Source organism: Chiloscyllium plagiosum, unplaced genomic scaffold (assembly GCF_037043375.1).
Source record: "Chiloscyllium plagiosum isolate Xiang-an unplaced genomic scaffold, Cpla_swu_hap1 HiC_scaffold_2, whole genome shotgun sequence".
NCBI lineage: Eukaryota > Metazoa > Chordata > Chondrichthyes > Orectolobiformes > Hemiscylliidae > Chiloscyllium > Chiloscyllium plagiosum.
The window spans coordinates 97,031,164-97,058,192 of NW_028270140.1; the positions used below are offsets into that span (position 1 = coordinate 97,031,164).

The 27,029-nt window shown below is 42.5% G+C and overlaps 1 protein-coding gene and 1 long non-coding RNA gene across 2 annotated transcripts in view; one reads left to right on the forward strand and one right to left on the reverse strand.

Moving 5' to 3' along the window:
* The window catches only part of LOC122559862 (solute carrier organic anion transporter family member 4C1-like), a 175,808-nt gene that overhangs the window by 97,881 nt on the left and 50,898 nt on the right, over positions 1–27,029 (forward strand). Inside the window, exon 6 of the mRNA XM_043709986.2 lies at positions 11,856–11,971. Coding sequence (XP_043565921.2) covers positions 11,856–11,971 — 116 coding nt within the window. The remainder of the gene's footprint in view (positions 1–11,855; positions 11,972–27,029) is intronic.
* The window catches only part of LOC148151944 (uncharacterized), a 36,734-nt gene continuing 19,520 nt past the window's right edge, over positions 9,816–27,029 (reverse strand). Inside the window, exons 2-4 of the long non-coding RNA XR_015760923.1 lie at positions 26,527–26,582; positions 24,522–24,593; positions 9,816–9,944 (exon numbers count right to left, since the gene is read on the reverse strand). This is a non-coding gene — a long non-coding RNA (uncharacterized LOC148151944). The remainder of the gene's footprint in view (positions 9,945–24,521; positions 24,594–26,526; positions 26,583–27,029) is intronic.

Here is a 27,029-nt window from a genome sequence, read left to right on the forward strand (position 1 = left end):
TGATAAGGTTCCACAAGGTAGGCTGATGGAGAAAATGCAGAGGCATGGAATTGAGGGTGATTTAGCAGTTTGGATTAGAAACAGGCTTTCTGATAGAAGGCAGCAAGTGGTGGTCGATGGAAAATATTCAAACTGGAGTCCCGTTACTAGTGGTGTGCCATAAGAATCTGTTTTGGGACCACTGCTTTTTGCCATTTTTATAAATGACTTAGACGCAGGCACAGGTGGATGGATTAGTAAATTTGCAAATGACACTAAAGTCGGTAGAGTAGTGGACAGTTTGGAAGAATATTACAGGTTGCAGGGGGACTTGGATAAACTTCAGAATTGGGCTGAGAGGTGGCAAATGAAGTTCAATGCAGCTAAATGTGAGGTGATGCACTTTGGGAAGAATAACAGAAAGGCAGAGTACTGAGTCAGTGGAAAGATTCTTGGTAGTGTGGATGTGCAGAGGGATCTTGAAGTCCATGTGTATAGATCTCTGAAAGTTGCCACCCAGGTGGATAGTGCTGTTCAGAAGGCATACGGTGTGTTAGGTTTCATTGGTAGAGGAATTGAGTTCCGGAACCGCAATATCATGCTGCAACTATATAAAACGCTGATGCGGCCACACTTGGAATATTATGTACAGTTCTGGTCGCCCCATTACAGGAAGCATTGGAAAAGGTGCAGAGGAGGTTTACCAGGATGTTGCCTGGTCTGGAGGGAAGGTCTTATGAGGAAAGGCTGAGAGACTTGGGTCTGTTCTCATTGGAAAGAAGAAGGCTAAGGGGGTATTTGATAGAGGCATACAAGATGATCAAAGGATTAGATAGGGTAGACAGTGAAAGTCTTTTTCCTAGGATGATGATGTCAGCTTATACGAGAGGGCATAACTTCAAATTGAGGGGTGATAGACTTAATTAAGACAGATGTCAGAGGCAGGTTCTTTACGCAGAGAGTGGTAAGGGCGTGCAATGCCCGACCCGCTAATTTAGTCAACCTAGCCACATTAGGGAGATTTAAACAATCCATAAATCAGCACATGGATGATTTTGGGATAGTGTAGTGGGGCAAGCTGACAATAGTTCACAGGTTGGCGCAACATCGAGAGCCGAAGGGTCTGTTCTGCGCTGTGTTGTTCTATGTTCTATGTTTGGAGGGATATGGGCCAGGAAGCAGGCAGAGGAACAAGCTTAGTTTGGGATTATGTTCGGCAGAGACTGGTTGGACTGAAGGGTCTGTTTCTGTGCTGTATGCCTCTGTGACTCAGGAAAGTATACTAAACGCCTTCTTCACTCTCCTATCTACCTGTGACTCCACTTTCAAGGAGCTATGAACCTGCAGTCCAAGGTCTCTTTGTTCAGCAACACTCCCTGGTACCTTACCATTAAGTGTATAAGTCCTGCTCTGCTTTGCTTTTCCTAAATGCAGCACCTTGCATTAATCAAAATTAAACTCCATGTGCCACTCCTCAGCCCATTCGCCCATCTGATCAAGATGCTGTTGTAATCTGAGATAACCTTTTTCGCTGTCTACTACACCTCCAATTTTGGTGTCATCCACAAACTTATTAACTGTACCTCCTATGTTCACATCCAAATCATTTATATAAATGACAAAAAGTAAAGGACCCAGCACCAATCATTGTGGTACACGACTGATCACAGGCCTCCTGTCTGAAAAGCAACTCTCTACCACCGCTCTCTGTCTCCTACCTTCGAGCCAGTTCTGTATCAAATGGCTAGTTCTCCCTGTATTCCATGAGATCTAACTTTGCTGACCAGTCTCCCATGGGGAACCTTGTCAAATATCTTACTGCAGTCCATATACATCACGTCATTGCTCTGCCTTCATCAATCCTCTTTATTTCTTCAAAAAACTCAATCAAGTTTGTGAGACATGATTTCCCATGCACAAAACCATGTTGACTATCCCTATTCTATCCTTGCCTTTCCAAATGCGTGTTGGTTAGAGTATTGAGCATAGGAGTTTGGAGGTCATGTTGTGGCTATAGAGGATGTTGGTTAGGTCACTTTTGGAATATTGTGCGCAATTCTGGTCTCCTTCCTGTTGGAAGGATGTTGTGAAACCTGAAAGGATTCGCAAAAGACTTGCAAGGATGTTGCCAGGTTTGGGGGTTTTGAGCTATGGGAGAGGCTGAATAGGCTGGGGCTGTTTTCCCTGGAGCGTCAGAGGCTGTGAGGTGACCTTATAGGTGTGTAAAACCATGATAGGATAAATAGACAAAGGCTTTTCCCTGGGGTGGTGGAGTCCAGAACTAGAGGGCATAGGTTTAGGGTGAGGGGAAAGATATAAAAGAGACCTAAGGGGCAACTTTTTCCACACAGAGGGTGGTGTGTGTATGGAATGAGCTGCCAGAGAGAGTGAAGGAGGCTGGTACAATTGCAACATTTAAAAGGTATTTGGATGGGTTTATGAATAGAAAGAGTTTGGAGAAATATGAGCCAAGTGATGACAAGTGGGAATACATTAGGTTAAGATATTTAGTCAGCATGGACGAGTCTGTTTCCATGCTGTACGTCTCTATGACTCTCTGATTCTAAAGCAAAAAGTCCATCGTCCCCTTCTCTAATTCCTGAAAAGCTACTGATCCCTCATTTAAATAAATTTTCTCTCCCTTCTCTCCCCCTGTTGACCCCCATGACTCAGCCCAAGAGTTCATTCTTGTCCTGATACTCCAATTCTTTCTGTTCAGTTACAGCTGTGATATTCAGCAGATATTCTTCTTTGATTCCACTTTCCCCGAAGAGGACAGACTGCCTTTAAGAGCCTGGACACTCTTTGGTTACTGTTTAGTGTACAGCCAGTTAGCAGTGGGGATTGTGCTGGACTATTTTCAACTGAGGGGACCCTCCATAGATTGCTCAATAGACAGAGCAAATCATACATTAAAACCCCTGTGCTCAAATTAATTTTTAACTCATTCACTTTAATGTTATTATTACTATATTAAAATTCTGGAAGGTCAAAGTAAAATATGTAGATGACTATATTCAGCATTGCTGAAAATATTTAGAAGGATGCTTCCATTTGAAGTGGTATATAAACACCTTAAAAATTAACCCCGGGAGATTCAAGATGGCCGCGACCCAGCAAGTCTGAGTCTGTAGTGCTCTGCCTAAGACTCGGGCAAAGTTGGGCACCCACCTTCACCACACCTTTTAAATCATTTAAAATAGCTTTTGCCCAGCATACTTAGTCATTTTACATCAAAATTGAACAGTTTGGTGTTGTTCTTAAAATGACAAAGGGCAAAAATTCCCAAAATTCGCAACAGGCAGGGACCCCTCCCCCACCCCCTCCAGCAGCAGCAGAGATGTTCGTTACCGCCTCGGGGGACTCACCTGCAGAGGCGAGCCTAATCTCTGCGATCAACAAGCTGCAGGAGAGGATCAACGCCTTCATTGAAGAATCCAGGACCAGCTGGGAGTCGTTCTCGGTCATGCTGCAGAAGCGTGACCGAGAAATTGATAAACTCGAACAATGCGTCAGAGGGGCAGAGCAGAAGGCCGCGACCTTGGAAACTGCTGCCGAGTCGGCCATGGGCCAGGTCTGGGCTCTCGAGCAGCAAGTCCGGACCTTGGAAGAGCACATCAACGACCTCAATAGTCAGGGTCGTCGAAAAAATATTCTGTTGCTGGCCTTTCCGAACAGGATGGGGAAGGCCAGCTCGCAGTTTTTTTGGAGCAATGGCTCCCTCAAATATTAAAGTTGGAGTCTGGACCAGGCCAGGTGTGAGTGGAGTGGGCCCACCAGGTTGCTAAACTCAGGCCCGGGCCAGACCAGTGCCCCCGTCCGGTTCTGTTCTGGCTCCAATTTATAAAGGGAAGCAGATGCTCCTGGAAGCCTCCGGAGTCCTGGGGAAGGATCCCCAGGGCATGATGCACAAGGGTTCCAAGATTATGTTATTCCAGGATTTTTCTCCAGCCATGGTCCGCAAGAGGAGGGCATTCGATGAGATGAAGAAGCGCCTAAGAGACCTAAATATACAATATTCCTTGCGTTACCCAGCAACGCTGCACTTCAGCCACGAAGGATCTATATACAACTTTGGATCACCGAAGGCTAAAGAATTTTTGGAGTCTCTTAAATAGACTGTAAGATTCAAACAGTATGGATAATGATTTTATTTCAACTCCCCCCACACCCGGTTTACCCTTTCTTTCCTTTTCCATCCCTTCTTTGTTCATTACCTTTTCTGGGGGGCAGGAAAGGGGGCTTATTTGTTATTCACTATGTGATTTCTTTTTTTACAGGCCATGCGGCTTATTTGATTTGTGTGTGTGTGTGTGTGGGGGGGGGGGGGGGGGGGGGAGGGGTTGTTTTGCCCTACCTTTTTTTTAGAGCGGGGTTCTCTTCTTCTGTCACCTTACTGTTGGTGTTGGGGGGGTGGTGGGTCACACACTTTTAACTTTGGTTTTAGAGAAGACTTGAATTTGTCTACTCCATTTTATAATGTCTGGATTGAGGGCAGGGCACTAGTTAGGAGAGGTTATGGGGGTGTTATTGACAAGTAGTAACGCCCCCTGGGAGCAAGGGGGAAAATCTCCTTTCAAATGTGTTTTATTTTTTTTTACTTAGGAATAGTTTTAATTGTGTTGGTATAAATGTCTGAAAGAATTTTTGTTTTTGTGAATTTTCCATGGTCTTTACTCAGGGTGTTTTTGGTGGGCTTCTTCCTCCTGGGGGGTCTTGGGCTTGCCTGGACGATCATGGCTAGCTATTTGCTTAGGTGGTGATTCTGGGATGTCAAGGGGAGTAATTCACAAATCAAAAGGAAGAAGATATTATCAAACGTCAAAAAAGAAAGGGTTGATATAGCTCTCTTACAGGAGACACATCTACTTGACAAAAAGCACTTAAAATTACAACAGGGTGGATTTGACCAGGCCTTTTTCTCATCTTTTAGTTCAAAAAGTAGGGGAGTAGTCATTCTCATTCGGAAGAATCTTCCTTTCAAAATCTTAAGCCAGATTAAAGATGAATCTGGACGGTATATACAGATCAAAGCCATAATAAATGGAGAGGAGTATGGGATTTTGAATCTTTATTGCCTCCCGGCACACCTCTTCAAATTTATAACGGAAGCATTCTCCAAGTTGATGGCTTTTGGAGCCTGCCATACAATCATAGGAGGAGATTTTAATTGTATTACGGACTCAGAGACAGATAGGATACCCAAGAGTACTATGGGTATATCTCTTAGATCCAGACAATTGGTAGATCTGAATAAGGAGCTAGGGCTAGTAGATGTGTGGAGGCGCCTTCACCCCCAGGGCAGAGACTTTACTTTCTACTCTAACCCACACAAGTGTCATATTAGAATTGATATGTTTTTTGTTCCCTCGACCCTTTTGAATTCAATATTGTTCTGCAAAATAGGTAATATAGCAATCTCTGACCGTGCCGCAGTATATATGGAAGTTAAGACTAGGGACGATAGGACAGGCCCCCGACATTGGCGTATTCTCAAGAATTCAAAACCTTTTTGGAAATTAATTCAGGTACAGCCAGTAAACCGTCGACGATGTGGGAGACCATTAAGGCTTATGCGCGAGGTTTGATCATCTCATATTCTGTGATCCAGAAAAGACAAAAGGGAGAACAACAGCACCTACTCGAGGCTCGCTTGAAGGCACCTGAGATAGCGTATGTTGATAGGCCCTCTATTACAAAGCTACAAAGGATCACAGCCTTTTGGACAACCTTGAATACCGCACTTACCCAAAGAACAAAGAGGGAAATATTATTTGCAAAGTAAAGACTATATGAATATGGCAACAAGCCTGGCAGATACCTAGCATTTCTTGCTAGGACAGAAAAGGCTCCTCAAGCTATCACGTCCATTAGGGAAAGTGATGGTACTCTGACTTGTGATTGTAAAAGGATGAATACAGCCTTTAGAAAGGTCTATTTTGAACTGTATAAATTGCAGGACTGTGAGGATAGAACTAAGAAGATGGAGTCCTTCTTTAAAAACTTGGCCTTGCCGGATTTAATCTCGGAGCAGGTGTCGATCCTGAATACTCCCCTGACAACCCAGGAAGTACCCGACGCAAGTAGACAGCTTCAGAGTGGCAAAGAACCTGGACCAGATGGATTCCAGTTTGAATTTTACAAAGAATTCATAGGGGAAGTGGCTGGTCCACTCATGGACATGTATAATTACTCACATAGTCAGGGCTGCCTCCCGCCTTCGTTGAGAGAAGCAAATATTTCTCTCAAAAAAGGAAAGGCCCCAGAAGATTGCTCATCGTATAGACCAATATCCTTGCTAAATGTAGATTTTAAAATCCTTTCTAAAACGTTAGCATTAAGATTGGAGAGGGTCTTACCATATATCATAAAAGAGGACCAGACAGGGTTTATCAAGGGCCGTAGATCATCTAACACGTTAGAAGGATCTTAAATATGATACAAGCCTGTCAACAGGAAAGAATACCGGGGATAGTTGTCTCCTTGGATGCAGAGAAGGCATTTGACCTGGTTGAATGGTCATATCTTTTTTGCGCACTGGAAAGGTTCGGTGTTGGAGAGGTATTTTCTAAATGTGTCTCAATATTGTAGAATGACCCCAAAGCAGTCATGACTACCAATAGTTTAGGTTTGTATAGCTTCAGTGTGGATAGGGGCTATCATCAGGGATATCCTCTCTCACCATTATTATTCATGCTAATAATTGAACCACTAGCGGAAGCTATACGAACCGACTCTAACATAGTGTATTAACATAAACTCATTCTCTATGCAGATGATGCCCTCCTGTTCTTAAGTAATCCTTTGATATCCGTGCCCCACTTAATTCAAGTAATCAATCTATTTAGTATGTTCTCAGGCTATAAAATCAATTTTATGAAATTGGAGGCCATGCCGTTGGTAGTCTCGCCAGTATATCCAATTTATCAGACGGATCTTGCTTTCCCTTTCGGTGGTCACTGGAGGGTTTTCTATACTGAGGTATTTTTATCACCCCAGTATTTGGTCAGCTGTATAAAGCCAATTTTGTGCACCTACTAGAGAAAATAAGGCAGGACCTTTAACGCTGGGGAAATCTCCCAATATCCCTGGTTAGGTAGAGTAGCTCTAGTTAAAATGAATATTCTGCCTCATCTCCTATATCCTATGAGAATGCTCCCTTTGATGTTGCCGAAACTGGCGTTGTGTAAACTACATGGCTGGCTTGGTTCCTTTATGTGGAATCACAGACGGCCCCTTAACAAATTAGAAAAGCTGCAGCTTCGAAAACCAAGGGGAGGATTGGATTTTCCAGACTTTAGGAGGTATCAGTTGAGCTCTCCATTAGGCTATGTAGCCGATTGGGTCTCTTGTGACCCACAATCAATTTGATTAGATATCGAGGCCTCCCAAGCAAAGTGTCCCCTCATCAATCTTTTATTTTTTGATAAGATGAGAGCTATTATGGATTATTGCAAAAACCCTATTGTATTAAATACAATTTTAAAGCCTGGAGGATAATGCGGCAAGATGAGGGTAACTTACAAAAAAACCTCTCCTTATACTCCTATAGTGGGAGCATGGGGTTTTCAGCCAGGTCTGATAGAAGCTACATTTAAAACCTGGAGGTCCAAAGGTGTCTCTTGCTTAGGGGACCTGTTCGATGGGGAGGTTATGATGTCTTTTGAGCAGCTGCACCAGAAGTTTGGACTACCCAATGGAGACCTTTTTCGGAGTTTCCAAATACGAGATTATATACAGAAGAAGACCACATTATTAGACAGTCCCTACAAATTGGATAGGGAGAGAAGAATGCTATGGCCAATGGGTCCACCCTCGGTCAGTACTCTTTATCACTCATTACATAACGAGGTATCGAAAGACATGGAATGACTGTTTAAAACATGGAACCAGGAATTGGGGTTAGAAATCCCTTTAGAAATGTGGGAGGACATCTGGGAAAATGCCAGAAAGATCTCTATTTCTAATAGAACTCAAGCTATTCAATTAAAGATGCTCCAAAGGGCTCATATAGCACCAGAACGACTGGCAAAATTTAGGGTAGGAACACCCCAGTGTGTCCTAAATGTAAAATAGAAGTGGGCACTCTCACGCACTGTTTATGGACATGTCACAAGATCCGCAAATACTGGGACAGAGTAACAAATGCTCTGAGAAGAAAGCTTGGGAACGGAGATTGGATTGGATCCAGTGTCTCTTTTCTTGGGCTTTTCAAATCTGCCCTCCCTGGATGAGCACAGGAGGAAACTATTTTCAATTCTCTCTTTTTGTGCAAGGAAAAATATCTTAGTGAATTGGGTAGCTGAGGGCCTTCCAGGACTTTCGAATTGGCGCAAGGTTAATCATGGAATGTATCCCCCTTGACTTCTTCACAAATATGGTGCACCAAAAAAGTGAATTATTCTATAAAATATGGCAGCCCTTTCTGAACTATATTGATACAGATATTTCGGCCATATTATCAAGGGCTTTTGTCTGGCTGTGGTAATGGTTGTGGCTGGTCTGGGGGGCCCCGGGGGAGGAATCCTGTATAAATACGGGTTTTATTATGACTTGGTGTTAATCCATTTTGACTATGAACTTAATTATTTAATTATTACGTTATGTTTCACTAACAATGTAAGATATCTTATTTTATACTTTGGTTGCTTGTAGGATAGATTAGTAGCTAGTTGAGTTTTTTTTTCTTTTTTTATGTTTTGATTATTATTTATTTCTTTTATATATATATTTAATTGTATATTAGTGTTTATACTTGTTTGTATTACTTTGTAATTTTGTAAAAAATGTTTAAAAATGTTCTTTTTTCTTTCAATTAAAAATACCTATTAAAAAATTAACCCAATGCTTTTCATGCAGGGGTTCACTAAGTTTCTTCAGTGTCACATGTCTCAATTACTTGCATAGTTATTATAGTGGACTGTAATGACTTATCCTTTGATTTCCCACTTTCCACCTGATGATTTTCCTCGTCTTTCACTACCATTTATAATCACAGACATAAATTTGACATAGTGCCAATCTCTGAGCACTTATCAGCCTGTTCTTACTGACACAATTTTTCAGCCAGTAATGGAAAATTGTGGCTTCCCTACATTTTTCAGATGGAGGTTGCTTCCAATTTTCTAACCAAAGTTCGATGCCATTTGTAGAATCTCAATATAATTTTACATTTCTCTGATATGTTAATTGTGGAATCACTTTGAATTATTTGTGGCATATTTCTTCTGCTGTTTAACAAGCACATTGTCCTGTAATGTGGTTTCACCAAATTGGCATCTCATTTTCAAGAGCATATCGTGCTGTTTTCAGCATGTTTTTCTGAACTCTCCTTTTAACCAGTTAATCAAATGGCTTGATGGTGATGAGGGAGTGAGGGATATGCCAGGCATTAAGTCTCCAAGTTATAGTGATTTAAAATTCTTTTGCTGCAGATAGGCCATATCACTTCATGGAGATGCAGCTTTAACCTGTGAGATGAAACCATTCCACATTTGGTACACAGCGATAATACCACAAAATATGGTTGAGAGTATTCTTAGTTGAGAGTATTCTCAGTGTGAAGACAAAATGATCTCCACAAGGACTGTGCCATGGCTATTTTCACCAACACTATCATAGACTAATAAACTGATGATGGCAGACTGGTGAAAACAAGGTCCAGCCATTTAGTCCTTTGTGCTATTTTTTTCTCCAAATGCCACAAGCCCTGTATTATCACCATATCCACTCTCAGTTTTTCTCCTTGATCAAATATTCAGTACTCAGAAAAGTATCGAAATAAAGACATTGTATTTGAATATATCATTAGTTTTGTAAAACAACTTAGTGAGCTTACTCAGCTATGGTGAAGAGTCGTGTAGACTCGAAACATCAGCTTCCTCTCTCTCCATGGATGCTGTGATCTCCAGCATTGGTTGTTTTCGTTACTTAGCTTCTGCGCTGACTCTTGATTTTATTGATGGCTTTTCAAAAACAAAGCATGGACAAGAATTATACTACTTAGAGCCAAGCATGACTTCAGAAATCACAAGGCCGATTTTCCGAGGAGTGGCAATCTTACGCAAATTGTACTTCCTCCATTATGTTTTATGAAAGGAGGGAACATGATATTTCTGAGAGGAGATTGTGATCGGGGCACCATCAAGAATGCAGAGTTGTACTTCCATCTAACAATTCTTTCATAGTGCAGAGGTATCAGGGAAGGTAAGCCACATCACCTTTACACAGCAGTCAGCTGCCAGAACCTGAGTTTTAAACATCCAGACAGAAATTGAAAGAGGCTGTCATACTCTAGATAATAATGATAGCATGCTGTGTGTGAGTGTAGGGTGCCAAGTAAGCGGAATACCAACTAGGTAGGTGATAAGGTGTCAGGCATTCAGATACCAGATGGGTAGGGTATAGACTGCCAATTAAGTAAGGTGCCAGATCAATAGGGACTGCAGGCAGGTGTCAGATAAGTTGGGTGCCAGTTGCATCGGAGGCAAGCTGCCAAGGAGTAGGGTGCAAAGTGGACAGGATACCAAGATGCAAATTGGCAAGGAGACCAGATAAGGCACCCAGTGCAGGACAGGTCAGGATTGGTGAGGGAAGTTAGGTCTGGCCGTGGGGGTGGGCTTTCACATGCAGAGTAGGAGATGGGATAAGCTTACCCAGCAGCAGGGAAGGGGGACAGGTCCAGAGTAGGAGAAGGGTGGAGTACATCTAGCCTTCAGGAAAGACGCTGGAGGAATGGATAAGTGTGTCCAGCAGTAAGGGAAGGACTTTGGGTGTGGACAGGGGGAAGAGGGAGAGGAGTCAACTCTGGAGTACCTGAAGAGAGTGTCCAGCGTTTGGGGAAGGGCAGTTGGGTGGAGAATGGAGGAATAGGGGAGAGGATCCAGCAGTAGAAGAAGGTGAAATTGAGTGCAGAGTTTGGAAAGCGGTGAGTGTGTTTCGCAACAGGGGAGGGGAGTCCAGTTGTGGAAAAATGGATTGAGTGTCAAGTGAAGGGAGGAGTGTGTCCAGAGATGGGAGAAAGAGGTCGTGTGCAGAGCAGCTGATAGAAAAGGTATGTCCAATGCTTGGGAAAGGGAAGTTGTGTGCAGAGTCAGGGAAGAGGGAAAGTGTCCAGCAGTTGGGGGAGGGGGGGGCGCTCGAGTCCACAGCATAGGAAGGAGTGTGTGTGTGTGTGTGGTGATGGAATGACTGAAGGGGAGAGTGCCAACCATCAAGGTCAGGGTGTTGGGTGCAGAACTGGCGGAAAGAGTGTCAGGTCAGGTTCTGAGGTAGTAAATGGTTTGGAAGATGTGTAATGGGACTTCTGTTAGATAAGTATGGGGTCTGTTTAATGGTTACTCAGGAGTTAGACAATGTATTTTAGGGGAGATGACAGACGTAGGTTCTTTCCACAGAGAGTGGTGGGTGCATGGAATGCACTGGCAGCGGTGTAGGTCAGATACACAAGGGGCATTTAAGTAACTCTTGGATAGGCACATGGAAGATAGTACAATGAAGGGTATGTCATTTAGTCTGATCTTAGAATAGGATAAAAGGTCAGCACAACACTGAAGGCTGAAGGGCTTATACTGTGCTATACTGTTCTATGTTCTATATATTTAATAGTCTAACATTTCCTGAGCAGCTAGTTTACTCAATTTCATTGGAACATTCTGAAATCTCTGATTTAAATAGAAATTTTTGCAGGGTTCCAAGAATAGAATCCTCAATTTCTCAGGCAATTCCTTCGGAGCCTGCCAAAATGAGGATTCATGAGGATACCATGTGCAATTACTATTTTTGCTGGAATAATGTCTGTGTAGCCATCAGAAAATCCAGCTCAATACTTCAACTACACGTGATTTCACTCTGCACACATTCTTTTATTTTTGCAGGTACAGCAGAAATCCAACTTCAAAAGGTTTCTCAGGCCCACAATGGTGTAACTACAAAAGCTTTCTTAAAGCCTAATTTTGGAGAGAGTTTTAAGGATTTCTTTGTGGCACTACTGGTAAGATTCTGATTTTGATATCACAAGGGTGGGAAGGGTGGTGATAATTAGGTCTCCTCTTTAAGATCAAAGGTATGGTGAGAATGGAGTAGATTTGTATCAATCAGTATGAGATGGCCCTACTAGAAAAGGGACAAACTTGACCTGCTCTTGGGAAATAAGGCAGAGCAAGTGACTGAGATATTTTGGGACCAGTGACCATAATTCTATCCATTTTAAAATAGTTCTGAGTCAGTATGTGGATGTATCTACTAGAGAACGTGCAAAACTCAACCGACTCTTGGGAAATAAGGCAGGGCAGGTGACTAAGGTGTTAGAGGGGAGCACTTTGGGAGCAGTGACCATAATTCTATTAGTTTTAAAATAATAATGGAAAAGGATAGACCAAATCCAAAAGTTGAAGTTCTGATTTGGAGGAAGTCTAGTTTTGACGGTATTAGGGAAGAACACTCAAAAGCTGACTGGGGCAGATATTTGCTGGTGAAAAGACGGCAGGAAAATGGAAGCCTTCAAAAATGAGATAACGAGAGTCCAGAGACAGTATATTCCTGTTCGGGTGAAAGGAAAGATTGGTAGGTATGGGAATGCTGGATGATGAGAGAAATTGAGGTTTTGGTTAAGAAAAAGAAAGAAGCATATGTCAGGTATAGACAGGATAGGACGAGTGAATCCTGAGAAGAGTATAAAGGCAGTAGGAGTATTCTTAAGAGAGAAACCTGGATGGCAAAAAGGGGACATGAGATGTTTTTGACAAATAGGGTTAAGGAGAATCCAAAGGGTTTTTACAAATATATTAAGGCCAAAAGGGTAACCAGGGAGACAATAGGGCCCCTCAAAGATCAGTAAGGCGGCCTTTGTGTGGAGCCATAGGAGATGGGGGAGATACTAAACGGGTACTTTACATCAGTGTTTACTGTGGAGAAGGACATGGAAGATACAGAAATTCAGGGAGAACTAGCCATTTGGATACAGAACTGGCTCAAAAGTAGATGACAGAGGATGGTAGTGGAGAGTTTTTCAGACTGGAGGTCTGTGACCAATGGAGTGCCACAAGGATTGGTGCTGAGTCCACTACTTTCCTCACATATATAAATGATTGGGATGTGAACAAAGGAGGTACAGTTATTAAGTTTGCAGATGACACCAAAATTCGAGGTGTAGTGGACAGGTTACCTTAGATTACAACAGGATCTTGATCAGATGGGCCAATGGGCTGAGGAGTGGCAGATGGAGTTTAATTTAGATAAATGTGAGGTGCTGCATTTTCAAAAAGCAAATCAGAGCAGGACTTATACACTTAATGGTAAGTCCTAGGGAGTTGCTGAACAACGAGACTTTGGAGTGCAGGTTCATAGCTCCTTTAAAGTAGAGTCCGAGGTAGATAGGATAGTGAAGAAGGTATTGGGCATGCTTTCCTTTATTGATCAAAGCATTGAGTATAAGAGGTGGAGGTCATGTTGCAGCTGTACAGGACATTGGTTAGGCCACTTTCGGAATATTGTGTGCAATTCTGGCCTCCTTCCTCTCAGAAGGATGTTGTGAAACTTGAAAGGGTTCAGAAACGATTTACAAGGATATTACCAGGGTTGGAGGATTTGAGCTATAGGGAGAGGTTGAATAGGCTAGGGCTGTATTCCCTGGAGTGTCGGAGGCTGAGGGGTGATGTTATAGAAGTTTATAAAATCATGAGGGGCATGAATAGGATAAATAGACAAAATCTTTTCCCTGGAGTGGGGGAGTCCAGAACTAGACGGCGTAGGTTTAAGGTGAGAGGGGAAAGATATAAAAGAGATGTAAGGGGCAACTTTTTCATGCAGAGGGTGGTGCATGTATGGAATGAGCTGCCAGAGGAACTGATGGAGGTTGGTACAATTGCAACATTTAAAAGGCATCTGGATGGATAAGAAGGGTTTAGAGGGATATGGGCTAAATGCTGGCAAATGGGACTAGATTAGGTCAGGTGATCTGGTCGGCATAGACGAGTTGGACTGAAGGGTCTACTTTCGTGCTGTCCACCTCTATGACTTTAGAAATAGCAAGGTATCTGGACAGAAATAGTCCCATTGGGCAGATGCAACATGAGTTCATGAAGTGCAGGTCATGCTTAACCATCTTTTGGAATTCTACAAAGACATTATGAGCACGGTAGACAACATGGATCCAGGAGATGTGGTGTATCTTGATTTCCAAAAGGGATTTGACAAGGTGCTACACAAGAAGCTATTGTATAAGATAAAGATACCTGGCGTTACAGGTGAAGTATTAGCATGGATAGAGGATTAGTTGACTAACAGGAAGCAAAGAATGGGGATTAATGAATGCTATTCTGGTTAGCAATCAGTAATTAGTGGTGTGCCTCAGGAATCAGTGTTGGGACTGCAATTATTCACAATTTACGTGGATGATTTAGAGTTGGGGACCGCGTGTAGTTTGCAGATGACACTAAGATGAGTGGCAGAGCAAAGTGTGTAGCGGACTGTGAAACCTTGCAGAGGAGCATAAATACTTTGAATGGGCAAAGGACTGGCAGATAGAATACAATGTTAATAAATGTGAATTTATCCATTTTGGTCTGAGTAACAGTAAAAAGGACTATTGCTTGAATGGTAAAACATTGCAGCATGCTGCTGTGCAAAGGGACCTTGGTGTCCTTGTGCATGATTCACAGAGGGTTGGCCAGCAAGTACAACAAGTAATTAGGAAGGCAAATGGAATTTTGTCCTTCATTGCTCAAGAGATAGAGTTTAAAAGTGGGGAGGTTATGTTGCAGCTCTATAGGGTGCTGGTGAGGCCACACCTGGAGTACTGTGTGCAGTTTTGGTTTGCTTACTTGAGAAAGGATGTACTGGCACTAGAGAGGGTGCAGAAGAGGTTCACTTGTTTGATTCTGGAGTTGAGGGGGTTGGCTTATGAAGAGATTCTGAGTAGACTGGAATTATGTTCTTTGGAATTTAGAAGAATGAGGGGGATCTTATAGAAACATGAAGTTATGAAGGGAATAGATAAGATAAGAGAGAGGATGTTTCCACTGGCACATGAAACTAAGGCAAGATGGCATAGCCTCAAAATTAGGGGAAGCAGATTTAGGATTGAATTAAGAAGGAACTTCTTCACCCAGAGGGTTGTGAATCTATGGAATTCCCTGCCCAATGAAGTAGCTGACGCTACTTTAATAAAATGTTTTTAAAGCTGAGATAGATTTTTTTTGAATAGTAAAGGAATTAAGGATTACAGTGAGAGGGCAGATAAGTGGACCTGAGGCCACAAAAAGATCAGCCATGATCTTATTGAATAGTGCAACGGGCTCAAAGGGCCAGATGGCCAACTCCTGCTCCTGGTTCTTATGTCGTATTTGGAGAAAGACATGGAAGTTAAGGAACTCAGGGAAATAAATGGTGATGTCTTGAAAATAGTCCACATTACAAAAGAGGAGATGCTGGACATCTTAAAATGTTTAAAGGTAGGTAAATGTCCAGGACCTGATCAAGTGTATCCCAGGACATTGTGCTCAAGAAGAAATTGCTGGGCCCCAAGCAGAGATATCTGTATCATCGACAGCCATGGGTATGATCCTGGAAGACTGAAGGGTGACTAATTTTGGGCTATTATTTAAGAAAGTCTGCAAGGACAAGCCAGGGAACTACAAACGGTGAGCCTAACATCAGTGGTGGGTAAGTTACTGGAGGTAAGTTACTGATTCTGAGAGACAGTGTCAACATGCAATTGGAAAGGCAAGGATCGATTAAGGATAGGATGCATGGGTTTGTGTGTGGGACATCATGTCTTACAAATTTTGGTTGACCTTTTTAGAGAGGTGACCAAGAAAATAAATGAAGGCAGAGCGGGAGACATTGTCTGCATGGATTTTAGCAAGATCGCTGACAAAGTTCTATATCGTAGACTGGTTAGTAAGGTTAGATCACATGGAATCCAGGGAGCGTTAGCCAATTGGATACAAAATTGGCTTGAAGGTAGAAAACAGATGGTAGTAGTTGATGATTGTTGTTCAAACTGGAGGCCTGTGATCACTGTTGTGCCGCAAGGATGGTTGCTGGATCCACTGCTGTTTGTCGTTATATAAACAATTTGGATGAGAATATAGGAGGCATAGTTACTAAGTTTATGGATGACACCAAAATTGGTGTATAGTGGACTGTGAAGAAGGTTATCTGAGGGTGCAATGGGATCTTGATCATCTGAGCCAATAGGCTGAGAAATGGCAGATGGACTTTAATTCAGATAAATGTGAGGTGTTGCATTTTGGTAGGGCAAACCAGGGCAGGACTTATACACTTAATGGCAGGCCCGCGGGGCCTCTGTTGTCGAACAGAGAGAGCTAGAGGTGCAGATACGTAGTTCTTTGAAAGTGGCATCACTGGTAGACATGATAGTGAAGAAGGCCTTTGGCACACTTGCCTTCATTGGTCAGAACATTGAATACAGGAGTTGGGATGTCATATTATAGCTTTACAGGGCATTGATAAGGCCACGTATGGAGTACTGTATATAATTCTGGTTGCCCTGCGAGAGGAAGGATGATATTAAACCAGGACAGTGTGCAAAGATTATTTACAAGGATGTTGCTGAGGCTGAGAAGTTTGAGGTATAAGGGGAGGCCTTTCCCCTTGGAGCAGAGGAAGCTGCTGGGGTGACCTTGTAGAGGGGCAAAGGTAGGGTGAATAGCCAAGATCTTTTTCCCCGGGGTAGGCGAGTCCAAAGCTACAGGACATTAGTTTAAGGTGAGAGGAGAAAAATTTAAAACGGACCTGAGGGGCAACCTTTTCACACCGAGAACGGTGTGTGGATGGAACGAGCTGCAAGAGGAAGTGGTAGAGGCGTGTCAATTACAACATTTAAATGACATTTGGACAGGTACATGGATAATAACAGCATATGGCCAAACGCAGGCAAATGGGGCTAATTCAATTTAGGAAGCCTAGTCAGCATGGACAAGGTGGGCTGAAGGGCCTGTTTCCATGCTGATTCTATGAAATACTCATTTTATATGCCACTTAGTTTTAATTTGTACTGAATTCAGTTGAGATGAATTGCTGTCCAAGTTTCACTCCCACTTGATATATAGCTAAATCAAGCCAACATTTAAAAAAGGAAGGCACAAAGGATGTTGACTGTAACCATGATGTTGCCTGAATAAAAGAACAAAATGCGACAGGGTTAGGATTAGGGCTAAGAAAGTGAATAATTAGAAAAGAGTGAAAAAGAATCAGTCAATGAGGGGATAAAAGGATAACCCATATGGTGTATAATCCAGAAAGCCTCAAGTCATTCTTTTAGACTTGAGCCAGTATTTGCAAACCAAATTGATAACACTGTTGTTCTGATAACACTGTTTATCAGAACAAAGATTGTTTCAGCTGAACAGAGATTGTTTCAGCTGAAGAACATCCTTGCTAATGCTTTCAAAGCCCACTTTACAATTTCACATTCCACAAAGTCTACCAGGGTTCTTTTTTATCGCAGCAAGTTTTCAAGCTCTTCATAAAAAAAATTAACAAAATTCACAACTGATCTTAGAGGAACCTGTCTGGGAGAGCTCACAACACAGGAACAGATAAGTGCATAGTTTTTAACGTGTAACCTTGCTGTAAGTCTACAGTAGCGAGGAGAGTGGGTTCTTTCTTGATTATATGTATTATTGAAACCTGTCTCTTGATTAAATTTTAAAAATATAAACTGTAAATACTAAGCCTGGAGCACGTTTTTTAGAACAAAATGACAGCACTATTTTCTGGGTCTGTAGATTATGGAGCAAAAACAGCCTTTAGTAGAGTAATATGCTCTTCTTGTCAGATGTGGGAGTTTTGAGAGGGTTTACATGTAACTGAGGATTTTATCAGCAATAAATGTCGTTGGTTGGGAGTCCTATCAGATCGAATGGATCGGTTAGAGCACCAGTTAGGGGTAATGAGGAATTTATATGAGCTAGGGTGTGAGATGGATGGCAGTTATAGGATGGGAGAAAAGCCACAGATACAGTCACATAGATGGGTTAACTCCAGGAAAGGTAGGAGAGGTAGGTAGGTAGTGCAGGATCTTCTGTAGCTATCTCCATTTCAAACAAGTATGCTGTCTTGAAAAATGTGGGGGATGATGGACTTTTGGGGGAATGTAGCACAAACAGCCAGGTTTCTGGTATCGAGACAGGCTGTACTATAATAAGGGGTATGTTGAGGTCCAAATGATTGATTGTGATAGGGGACTCTCTAGTCAGAGACACAGACAGACATTTCTGTAGCCAGCAGTGAAAAGTCAGAATGGTGTGTTGCTTCCTTGGTGCCAGGATTGAGGCTATGTCAGAGAGGGTGCAGAATGTTCTGAAAGGGAAGCGATCGAGCAGGAAGTCATTGTACACATTGGAACCAACAAAATAGGAAGTGAAAAGGGTGAGATTCGGAAGGGAGAATATAGAAAGTTAGGCAGGAATTTAAAAAGGAGGTCCTTGAGGATAGTAATATCTGGATTACTCCCAGTGTTGTGAGCTAGTGGGGTTAGGAATAGGAGGATAGAGCAGATGAATGCGTGGCTGAGGAGCCAGTGTATGGGAGATTAATTCACATTTTTGGATCAGTGGAATCTCTTCTGGGGTAGAAGTGACCTGTACAAGAAGGGTGGATTGCACCTGAATTTGAAGGGATTAACATACTGGCAGGGAGATATGCTAGAGCTGCTTGGGAGGGTAAGACTAGCACAATTGGGAAAGAGAGCGAGTCAAACAGTAAAGGCAGGCAGGAACAAAGCAGAGAACAAGGTCGGACTGATAAATTAAACTGCATTTACTTCAAGGCAAGAGGCCTAACAGGGAAGGCAGATGAACTCAGGGCATGGTTAGGAACATGGGACTGGGATGCCATACAATTACAGAAACATTGCTCAGAGATGGACAAGACTGGCAGGTTAATGTTCCAGGATACAAATGCTACAGCAAGGATAGAAAGAGAGGCAAGAAAGGAGGGGGACTGGCGTTTTTGATAAGGGACTGCATTACTGCTGTACTTAGGGAGGATATTCCTGGGAATACATCTAGGGAAGCTATTTGGGTGGAACTGAGAAATAAGAAAGGGATGATCACTTTATTGGGATTGTATTATTGACCCCCTTAAAGTCAGAGGGAAATTGAGAAATAGATTTGTAAGGAGATCTCAGCTATCTATAAGAATAATAGGGTAGTTATGGGAGGAGATTTTAACTTGCCAAACATAGACTGGGACTACCATAGTGTTAAGGGTTGAGATGGGGAGGAATTTGTTAATCCTGTGGTGGAAAGGTTTCTGATTCAGCATGTGCATGTACCTACTGGAGAATGTGCAAAATGCGACCCACTCTTGAGAAGTAAGGCAGGGCAGGTGGCTGAGGTATCAGTGGGGGACCACTTTGGGACCAGCGAACATAATTCTTTAGTTTCAAAGTAGTGATGGAAAAGGATTGACCAGCTCTAAAAGTTGAAATTCTAAATTGGATGAAGGCTAATTTTGACGTTATTAGGCAAGAACTTTCAAAAGCTGATTCGGGCAGATGCTCACTGGTAAAGGGACGGCTGGAAAATGGGAAGCCTTCAGAAATGAGATGACGAGAGCCCAGAGACAGTGTATTCATGTTCGGGAGAAAAGAAAGGCTGGTAGGTATAGGGAATACTGGATGACTATAGAAATTGAGGATTTGGTTCAGAAAAAGAAGGAAGAATATGTCAGGTATAGACAGGATAGATCGAGTGAATCCTTAGAAGATTGTAAAGGCAGTAGGATTATACTAAAGAGGGAAAGCAGGAGGGCAAAAAGCAAAAAGCTTTGGCAAATAGGTTTAAGGAGAATCCAAAGACTTTTTATAAATACATTAACGACAAAAGGGGAACTAGGGAGAGAGTAGGGCCTTTCATTCAGCAAGGTAGCCTATGTGTGGAGCTGCAGGAGATGGGAAGATACTAAAGGAGTATTTTGCAACAGTGTTTAATGTGGAGAAGAACATGGAAGATATAGAATGTGGGGAAATAGATGGTGACATCTTGAAAAATGTCATAATTAGTGAGGAGTAGGTCCTGGATATCTTAAAATGTATAAAAGTGGATCAATCCCCAGGACCTGATCAGGTGCACTCTAGAACATGTGGGAAGCTAGGGAAGTGATTGCTGGGCCTCTTGCTGAGATATTTGCATCATAGATAGTCACAGTTGAGGTGCCAGAAGACTGGAGGTTGGCTAATGTTGTGCTACTATTTCAAAAAGGTGGTAAGGAAAAGCCAGGGAACCATAGATCAGTGAGCATGACATTGGTGGTGGGCAAGTTGTTGGAGGGAATCCTGAGGGACAGGATTTATGTGTATTTGGAAAGGCAAGGGCTGATTAGGGATAGTCAACATGGCTTTGTGCGTGGGAAATCATGTCTTACAAACTTGATTGAGTTTTTTGAAGAAATAACATAGAGGATTGATGAGGGCAGAGTAGTTGATGTGATCTATATGGACTTAAGTAAAGCATTCAACAAGGTTTCCCATGGGAGACTGGTTAGACAATAGACAATAGGTGCAGGAGTAGGCCATTCAGCCCTTCGAGCCTGCACCGCCATTCAATATGATCATGGCTGATCATTCCTAATCAGTATCCTGTTCCTGCTTTATCTCCATAACCCTTGATTCCACTATCTTTGAGAGCTCTATCCAACTCTTTCTTAAATGAATCCAGAGAGTGGGCCTCCACTGCCCTCTGGGGCAGAGCATTCCACACAGCCACCACTCTCTGGGTGAAGAAGTTTCTCCTGAGCTCTGTGCTAAATGGTCTACCCCGTATTTTTAAGCTGTGTCCTCTGGTTCAGCACTCACCCATCAGTGGAAATATGTTTTCTACTGCCAGAGTGTCCAATCCTTTCATAATCTTATACGTCTCAATCAGATCCCCTCTCAGTCTTCGAAACTCAAGGGTATACAAGCCCAGTCGCTTCAGTCTTTCAGTGTAAGGTAATCCTGCCATTCAAGGAATTGACCTCGTGAATCTACGCTGCACTCCCTCAATAGCCAGAATGTATTTTCTCAAATTTGGAGACCAGAACTGCACACAGTACTCCAGGTGTGGTCTCACCAGGGCCCTGTACAGCTGCAGAAGCACCTCTTTGCTTTTATACTCAATTCCTCTTGTTATGAAGGCCAGCATGCTATTAGCCTTCTTCACTACCTGCTGTACCTGCATGCTTGCCCTCATTGACTGGTGTACAAGAACACCCAGATCTCTCTGTACTGCTCCTTTACATAAATTGATTCCATTGAGGTAGTAGTCTGCCTTCCTGTTCTTGCCACCAAAGTGGATAACCATACATTTATCCACATTAAACTGCATCTGCCATGCATCTGCCCACTCACTTAACTTGTCCAGGTCAGCCTGTAATCTCCTAACATCCTCATCACATTTCACCCTGCCACCCAGCTTTGTATCATCAGCAAATTTGCTAATGTTATTGCTGATACCATCTTCTATATCATTAACATATATTGTAAAAAGCTGCGGTCCCAGCACGGATCCCTGCGGTACCCCACTGGTCACTGCCTGCCATTCCGAAATGGAGCTGTTTATCACTACCCTTTGTTTCCTATTAGCCAACCAATTTTCAATCCAATCTAGTACTTTGCCCCCAATACCATGCGCCCTAATTTTACTCACTAACCTCCTGTGTGGGACTTTATCAAAAGCTTTCTGAAAGTCCAGGTACACTACATCTACTGGATTTCCCTCGTCCAACTTCAGAGTTACATCCTCAAAAAATTCAAGAAGATTAGTCAAGCATGATTTCCCCTTCATAAATCCATGCTGACTCTGTCCTATCCTGTTACTACTATCCAGATGTGCCGTAATTTCATCCTTTATAATAGACTCCAGCATCTTTCCCACCACTGAGGTCAGACTAACTGGTCTATAATTTCCTGCTTTCTCTCGCCCATCTTTCTTAAAAAGTGGTATAACATTAGCCACCCTCCAATCCTCAGGAACCAACCCCGAATCTATTGAGCTCTAGAAAATAATCACCAACGCATCCACGATTTCCCGAGCCACCTCCTTCAGTACCCTGGGATGCAGACCATCAGGCCCCGGAGACTTATCAACCTTCAGACCTAACAGTCTCTCCAACACCAAATCCTGGCAAATATAAATTCCCTTAAGTTCAGGTCCTTCAACCACTGTTACCTCAGGGAGATTGCTTGTGTCTTCCCTAGTGAACACAGATCTGAAGTACCCATTTAATTCCTCTGCTATTTCTTTCTTCCTAGTAATATATTCCCCTGTTTCTGTCTTCAAGGGCCCAATTTTTGTCCTAACCATTTTTTTGCCTTGCACATACCTAAAAAAGCTTTTACTATCCTCCTTAATATTCTTGGCCAGTTTACCTTCATACCTCATTTTTCCTCTGCGTATTTCCTTCTTAGTAATCCTCTGTTGCTCTTTAAAAGCTTCCCAGTCCTCCGTTTTCCCACTTATCTTAGCTGTGTTATACTTTTTCTCTTTTAACTTTATATGTTTCTTTACTTCCCTCGTCAGCCACGGCCGCCCATGCCTCCTCCTGGGATCTTTCTTCCTTTTAGGAATGAACTGATCCTGCAACTTCTGCATTATACACAGAAATATCCGCCATTGTTCCTCCACGGTCATCCCTGCTAAGGTATTGCACCATTGAACTTTGGCCAGCTCCTCCCTCATAGCTCCATAGTTCCCTTTATTCAACAGAAGTACTGTCACTTCCGACTGTACCCTCTCCCTCTCAAATTGCAGATTGAAGCTTAATGTATTATGGTCACTACTTCCCAATGGCTCCTTCACTTCGAGGTCTCTGACCAATTCTGGTTCGTTACACAATACCAGATCCAGAATTGCCTTCTCCCTGGTCAGCTCCAGCACCAGCTGCTCTAAGAATCCATCTCTGAGGCACTCCACAAAGTCTCTTTCTTGAGGCCCAATACAATCCTGATTCTCCCAGTCTACCTGCATGTTAAAATCCCCCATAACAACTGTAGTAACATTTTTGCGACAGGCCAATTTTAGCTCCTGATTTAACTTACATCCGACATCCAGACTACTGTTTGGGGGCCTGTAGATGACTCCCAAGAGGGTCTTTTCACCCTTAGTATTTCGAAGCTCTATCCACACTGACTCTACATCCCCTGACTCTAGGTCCCCCCACGCAAGGGACTGATTATCGTCCCTTACCAACAAGGCCACCCCACCCCCTCTGCCTGTCAGTCTGTCCTTACAAAAGCACATGTAGCCTTGAATATTCATTTCCCAGGCCCTGTCCACTTGAAGCCACGTCTCAGTTATCCCCACAATATCGTATCTGCCAATTTCCAAAAGAGCCTCAAGCTCATCCATTTTATATCTAATGCTTCGTGCATTCATGTATAGTATTTTTAATTTGTTACTGCTCTCACCCTTCCCATCAACCCTTATTTCACTCAACCTTACAGCATGATGCCTTTCTGAGTTTTCTGCCTCATTGATACAGTTGTCTTTCTTGACTTCTCTTGTTCTAACTTTCCCTTCAATTTCCTTTTTAAACATACAGCTTGTCCCCTGTTAGCAAGGTTAGATCTCATGGAATACAGGGATAACTGGCCATTTGGATACAGAACTAGCTCCAAGGTAGCAGACAGAGGGTGGAGGTGGACGGTTGCTTTTCACACTGGAGACCTGTGACCAGTGGTGTGCCACAGACGATTGGTGATTGGGTCCACTACTTTTCAACATTTATATAAATGATTTGCATATGAACATAGGAGGTATAGTTAGTAGGTTTGCTGATGACACCAAAATTGGAAGTTTAGTGGACAGCAAAGAAGCTTACCTCAGATTACATTGGGATCTTGATCAGATGGGCCAATGGGCTGAGAAGTGGCAGATGTGCTGTTTTCCTGGAGCGCCGGGGGTTAAGGGGTGATCTTATAGAGGTTTATAAAATCATAATGGGCATGGATAGGATAAATAGACAAAGACTTTTCCCTCTGTGTGTGGTGGGGTGGTGGTGGGGGGGAGGAGTCCAAAACTGTAGGATGTAGGTTTAGGATGAGAGGAGAAAGGTATAAAAGGTTTCACACAAAGGATGGTGTGTGGAATGAGCTGCCAGAGGAAATGGTGGAGGCTAGTACAATTACAGCATTTAAAAGGCACTTGGGTGTGTATATGAATAGGAAGGGTTTAGAGGGATATGTGCCAATTGCTGACAAATGGGACTAGATTAGGTTATCTGGTCAGCATGAACAAGTTGGACCGAAGGGTCTGTTTCAGTGCTGTACTTCTCTATGACTCTATGGCTCTATTCTTTCTGCATTGGAAAACTGTTTTGGGCCCTCTACTGCCTATACTTTTGTTGGAAGTGCCACACAGGGTTTCAGCTGTTATTAGCTGCTTGAATGTCTAATTTGATGTCTTATAGTCATGCACGGTAAACAGTCTAGCAGTTATACTTTTCAATGTGCAGCATTAAATGTATTATATCGATTAATAGGCAACATTTTGAAGCAGCCATATCTGAGCCATCTACTAACTAGATATTCTCACCTTGGTATTTCATGGTCGCCACGTTTGTCTGCTGTGCGGTTTCCAGTGACTCAAAACAAGTCTACAATTCTTCTGGAAAAACGAGTCAATTAAAAACTTAGAGAAGTGGTTATAGTTTGCACAAAGGCACTGGACATATTTATTTACTTTTAATTATTCAGCATGACATTGGCCAGTTAGCTAAGGACATGGCAAAGCATTAGCATTGAAAGTCGCAGGTGTCGTCTTTATGCTGCAGCTCAAAGGCAGAGAATGGGGTGGTCCTAATTCTGGACTGGAGGTGAGATTTGTTGAACACAGTTTTCCACTCTGTGTAGAAGAACCACTCCAACAGGAAACTTCATGGATATGAGTGGAGTGGTGGGCAAGTGTGATAATTTATAGAGATATTAATATTAACTTTTAAATTCAGATTTCAAGATAGTGGCATATGGATGTTGGTTACTTTTGTATAGAGTTCTAAAAATAACTCGGTCAGGTGCTAATGTACTCGGGAATGTGTCATCGAGTGCTTCACACTGTTGTGGTTTACGACAAGTAGATTAAACATTAAAGGGTATTAACTTGTTTTCAGTTCAGAATCAGTAAGGATTGACTTTTGATTTAGAAAATCCAAGATTGAAATTTTAGAGGCAGTCCAGAGGTGATTGACTCGTTTCCCTGCGAGGTAGAAGTCTTTAGAGTAGGTCAAGGAAATCAGTTGTCACAGCTGGAAGATTTAACTGCAATTTAAAAACCAGGAGTATTTAGTTAGAAATCTGCAGGTTATTAAATGCTGAGAAAATCAAAGATCCCAATTTGTGCATATTCGCATAAGAAGACTCCACAGCTCACAGGACAGCAACTGAGGAGAATCAGTTAAGCAAAACTTAAAAAGTTTTGATGTAGAGGTATACTTCCTTCTTGATTTGAATTTCTATAAAATTGTGTTGTTAGGAGGTAGGTGGAAAATTTTGTTTTACCGTGTGTTTTAAGATTTTTCTAACTGTGTCCTATATGTAGATAGCTTGGTTTTCATTTATTTCTTTTTCTGTTCTGCTGTGAAGGAAGCTCTATACTCACATGTGACTATGTTGGAGTGACTGACCACTGCTGTCCATTCATGGCAGCATTTTTAAAATATGCCTTCAGCTAAATTTCAGGGAAGCAAAGGTCATCTGCCAGCCTGCTTGTTCACACAACATTGTCCCTGACTATCAAGATTCATGGGTTGATGGGGGGTTTGGGTGGGGGTGGGGGGGGGGTGGGGGGGGCAGGTGGTCCGACACTAGGTGGCATGGATCAATTCTCTTGGGAGCATCCTGTCACTGAGGAAGTATTTTATCAGTGATGAAATTCAACAACATCTCCATTGTTCCAGAATATTCTTTGATCATGTGAAGAACAGAGTGTTTGATGACAAAGACCTCAAACCTGGTGCCAAGCTCATAGTCGACCAGACAATTCTGTTAACCACCCTCCTCTACAGGACGGCAAGATGGACAATATACAGCTGATGCTTCAAATCCCTCAAGAAAGCGCCGCTGGAGGATGCTTTTGTAAAGTCCTCTAAATCTAATGGCAGAATGAGTGCTCTAATGTTAGTATCCTCTTTCACACCAACATCCCCAGCATAGAGGCACTGATTACAGTCAATCAACTGCGCTGGGGTGAGCCACATTATCTGTGTACTTCACACAAGTGCTTTGAAGCAAGCTTTCTACTCTGAACTATGTCATGGAAAGTTTTTACCAGGAGAGAAGATAAAATGCTTTAGTTTCCTCCCTGGAAGATGCGACTTCCTTATTCCCTCATGGAACTGTCTCACTTAACATCGCCCTGATTGGAAATAAAGCATCTCTGAGGGTGTAATCCATTTTGAGCATCTTTGACAAACCCAGATAGAGACCAAGTTCAAACACCAGGAAGACTGTGAGCTAATTCGAGCATCCCAGTCACCCACGTCATTAAACACTTCCTGTTCCACCTATGGCAGAGTGTACAGATCATTAGTCTGTTTACTCACCTCAGGATCCATAATTCTAGAGTGGAAGAAAGTCATCCTCAATCTCAAGAGACTGCCTAAGAAGAAGAACATCATTGATAATTAAAAAGCAATATATTCCATGGCTCCAATAAAAATATAACATGAAGTCTGAAACGCATTTACTATCGCTGATTTGTTGCAAAATTCACTGCCCGTAAGATCCATTTCTATTTTTGGCCTTGGAGACAGAAAGACTAACTATTCTGTCTTTTTTGTCTTTCTCCTCCACCATCTGTGTCTTCCTGCTTTGCTTTTTAATGCAATCTTACAAATTGTGTTAGTCAATCATTTGATTTGAATTTCATATCCTATTCCTTCTCCTCTTCCTCCCCCTGATGAGTAATTTCCCTTGCCAATCCAATCCCATTAAGATGAAAGGATGCTATCGGGAATAATGAAATAAATGAAAGTCAGGCGAATTGGGATTAGTTTTGTAACAGTTCCACCTTTCCCATCTCCATTAATCTGCAAATTTAAAAGGC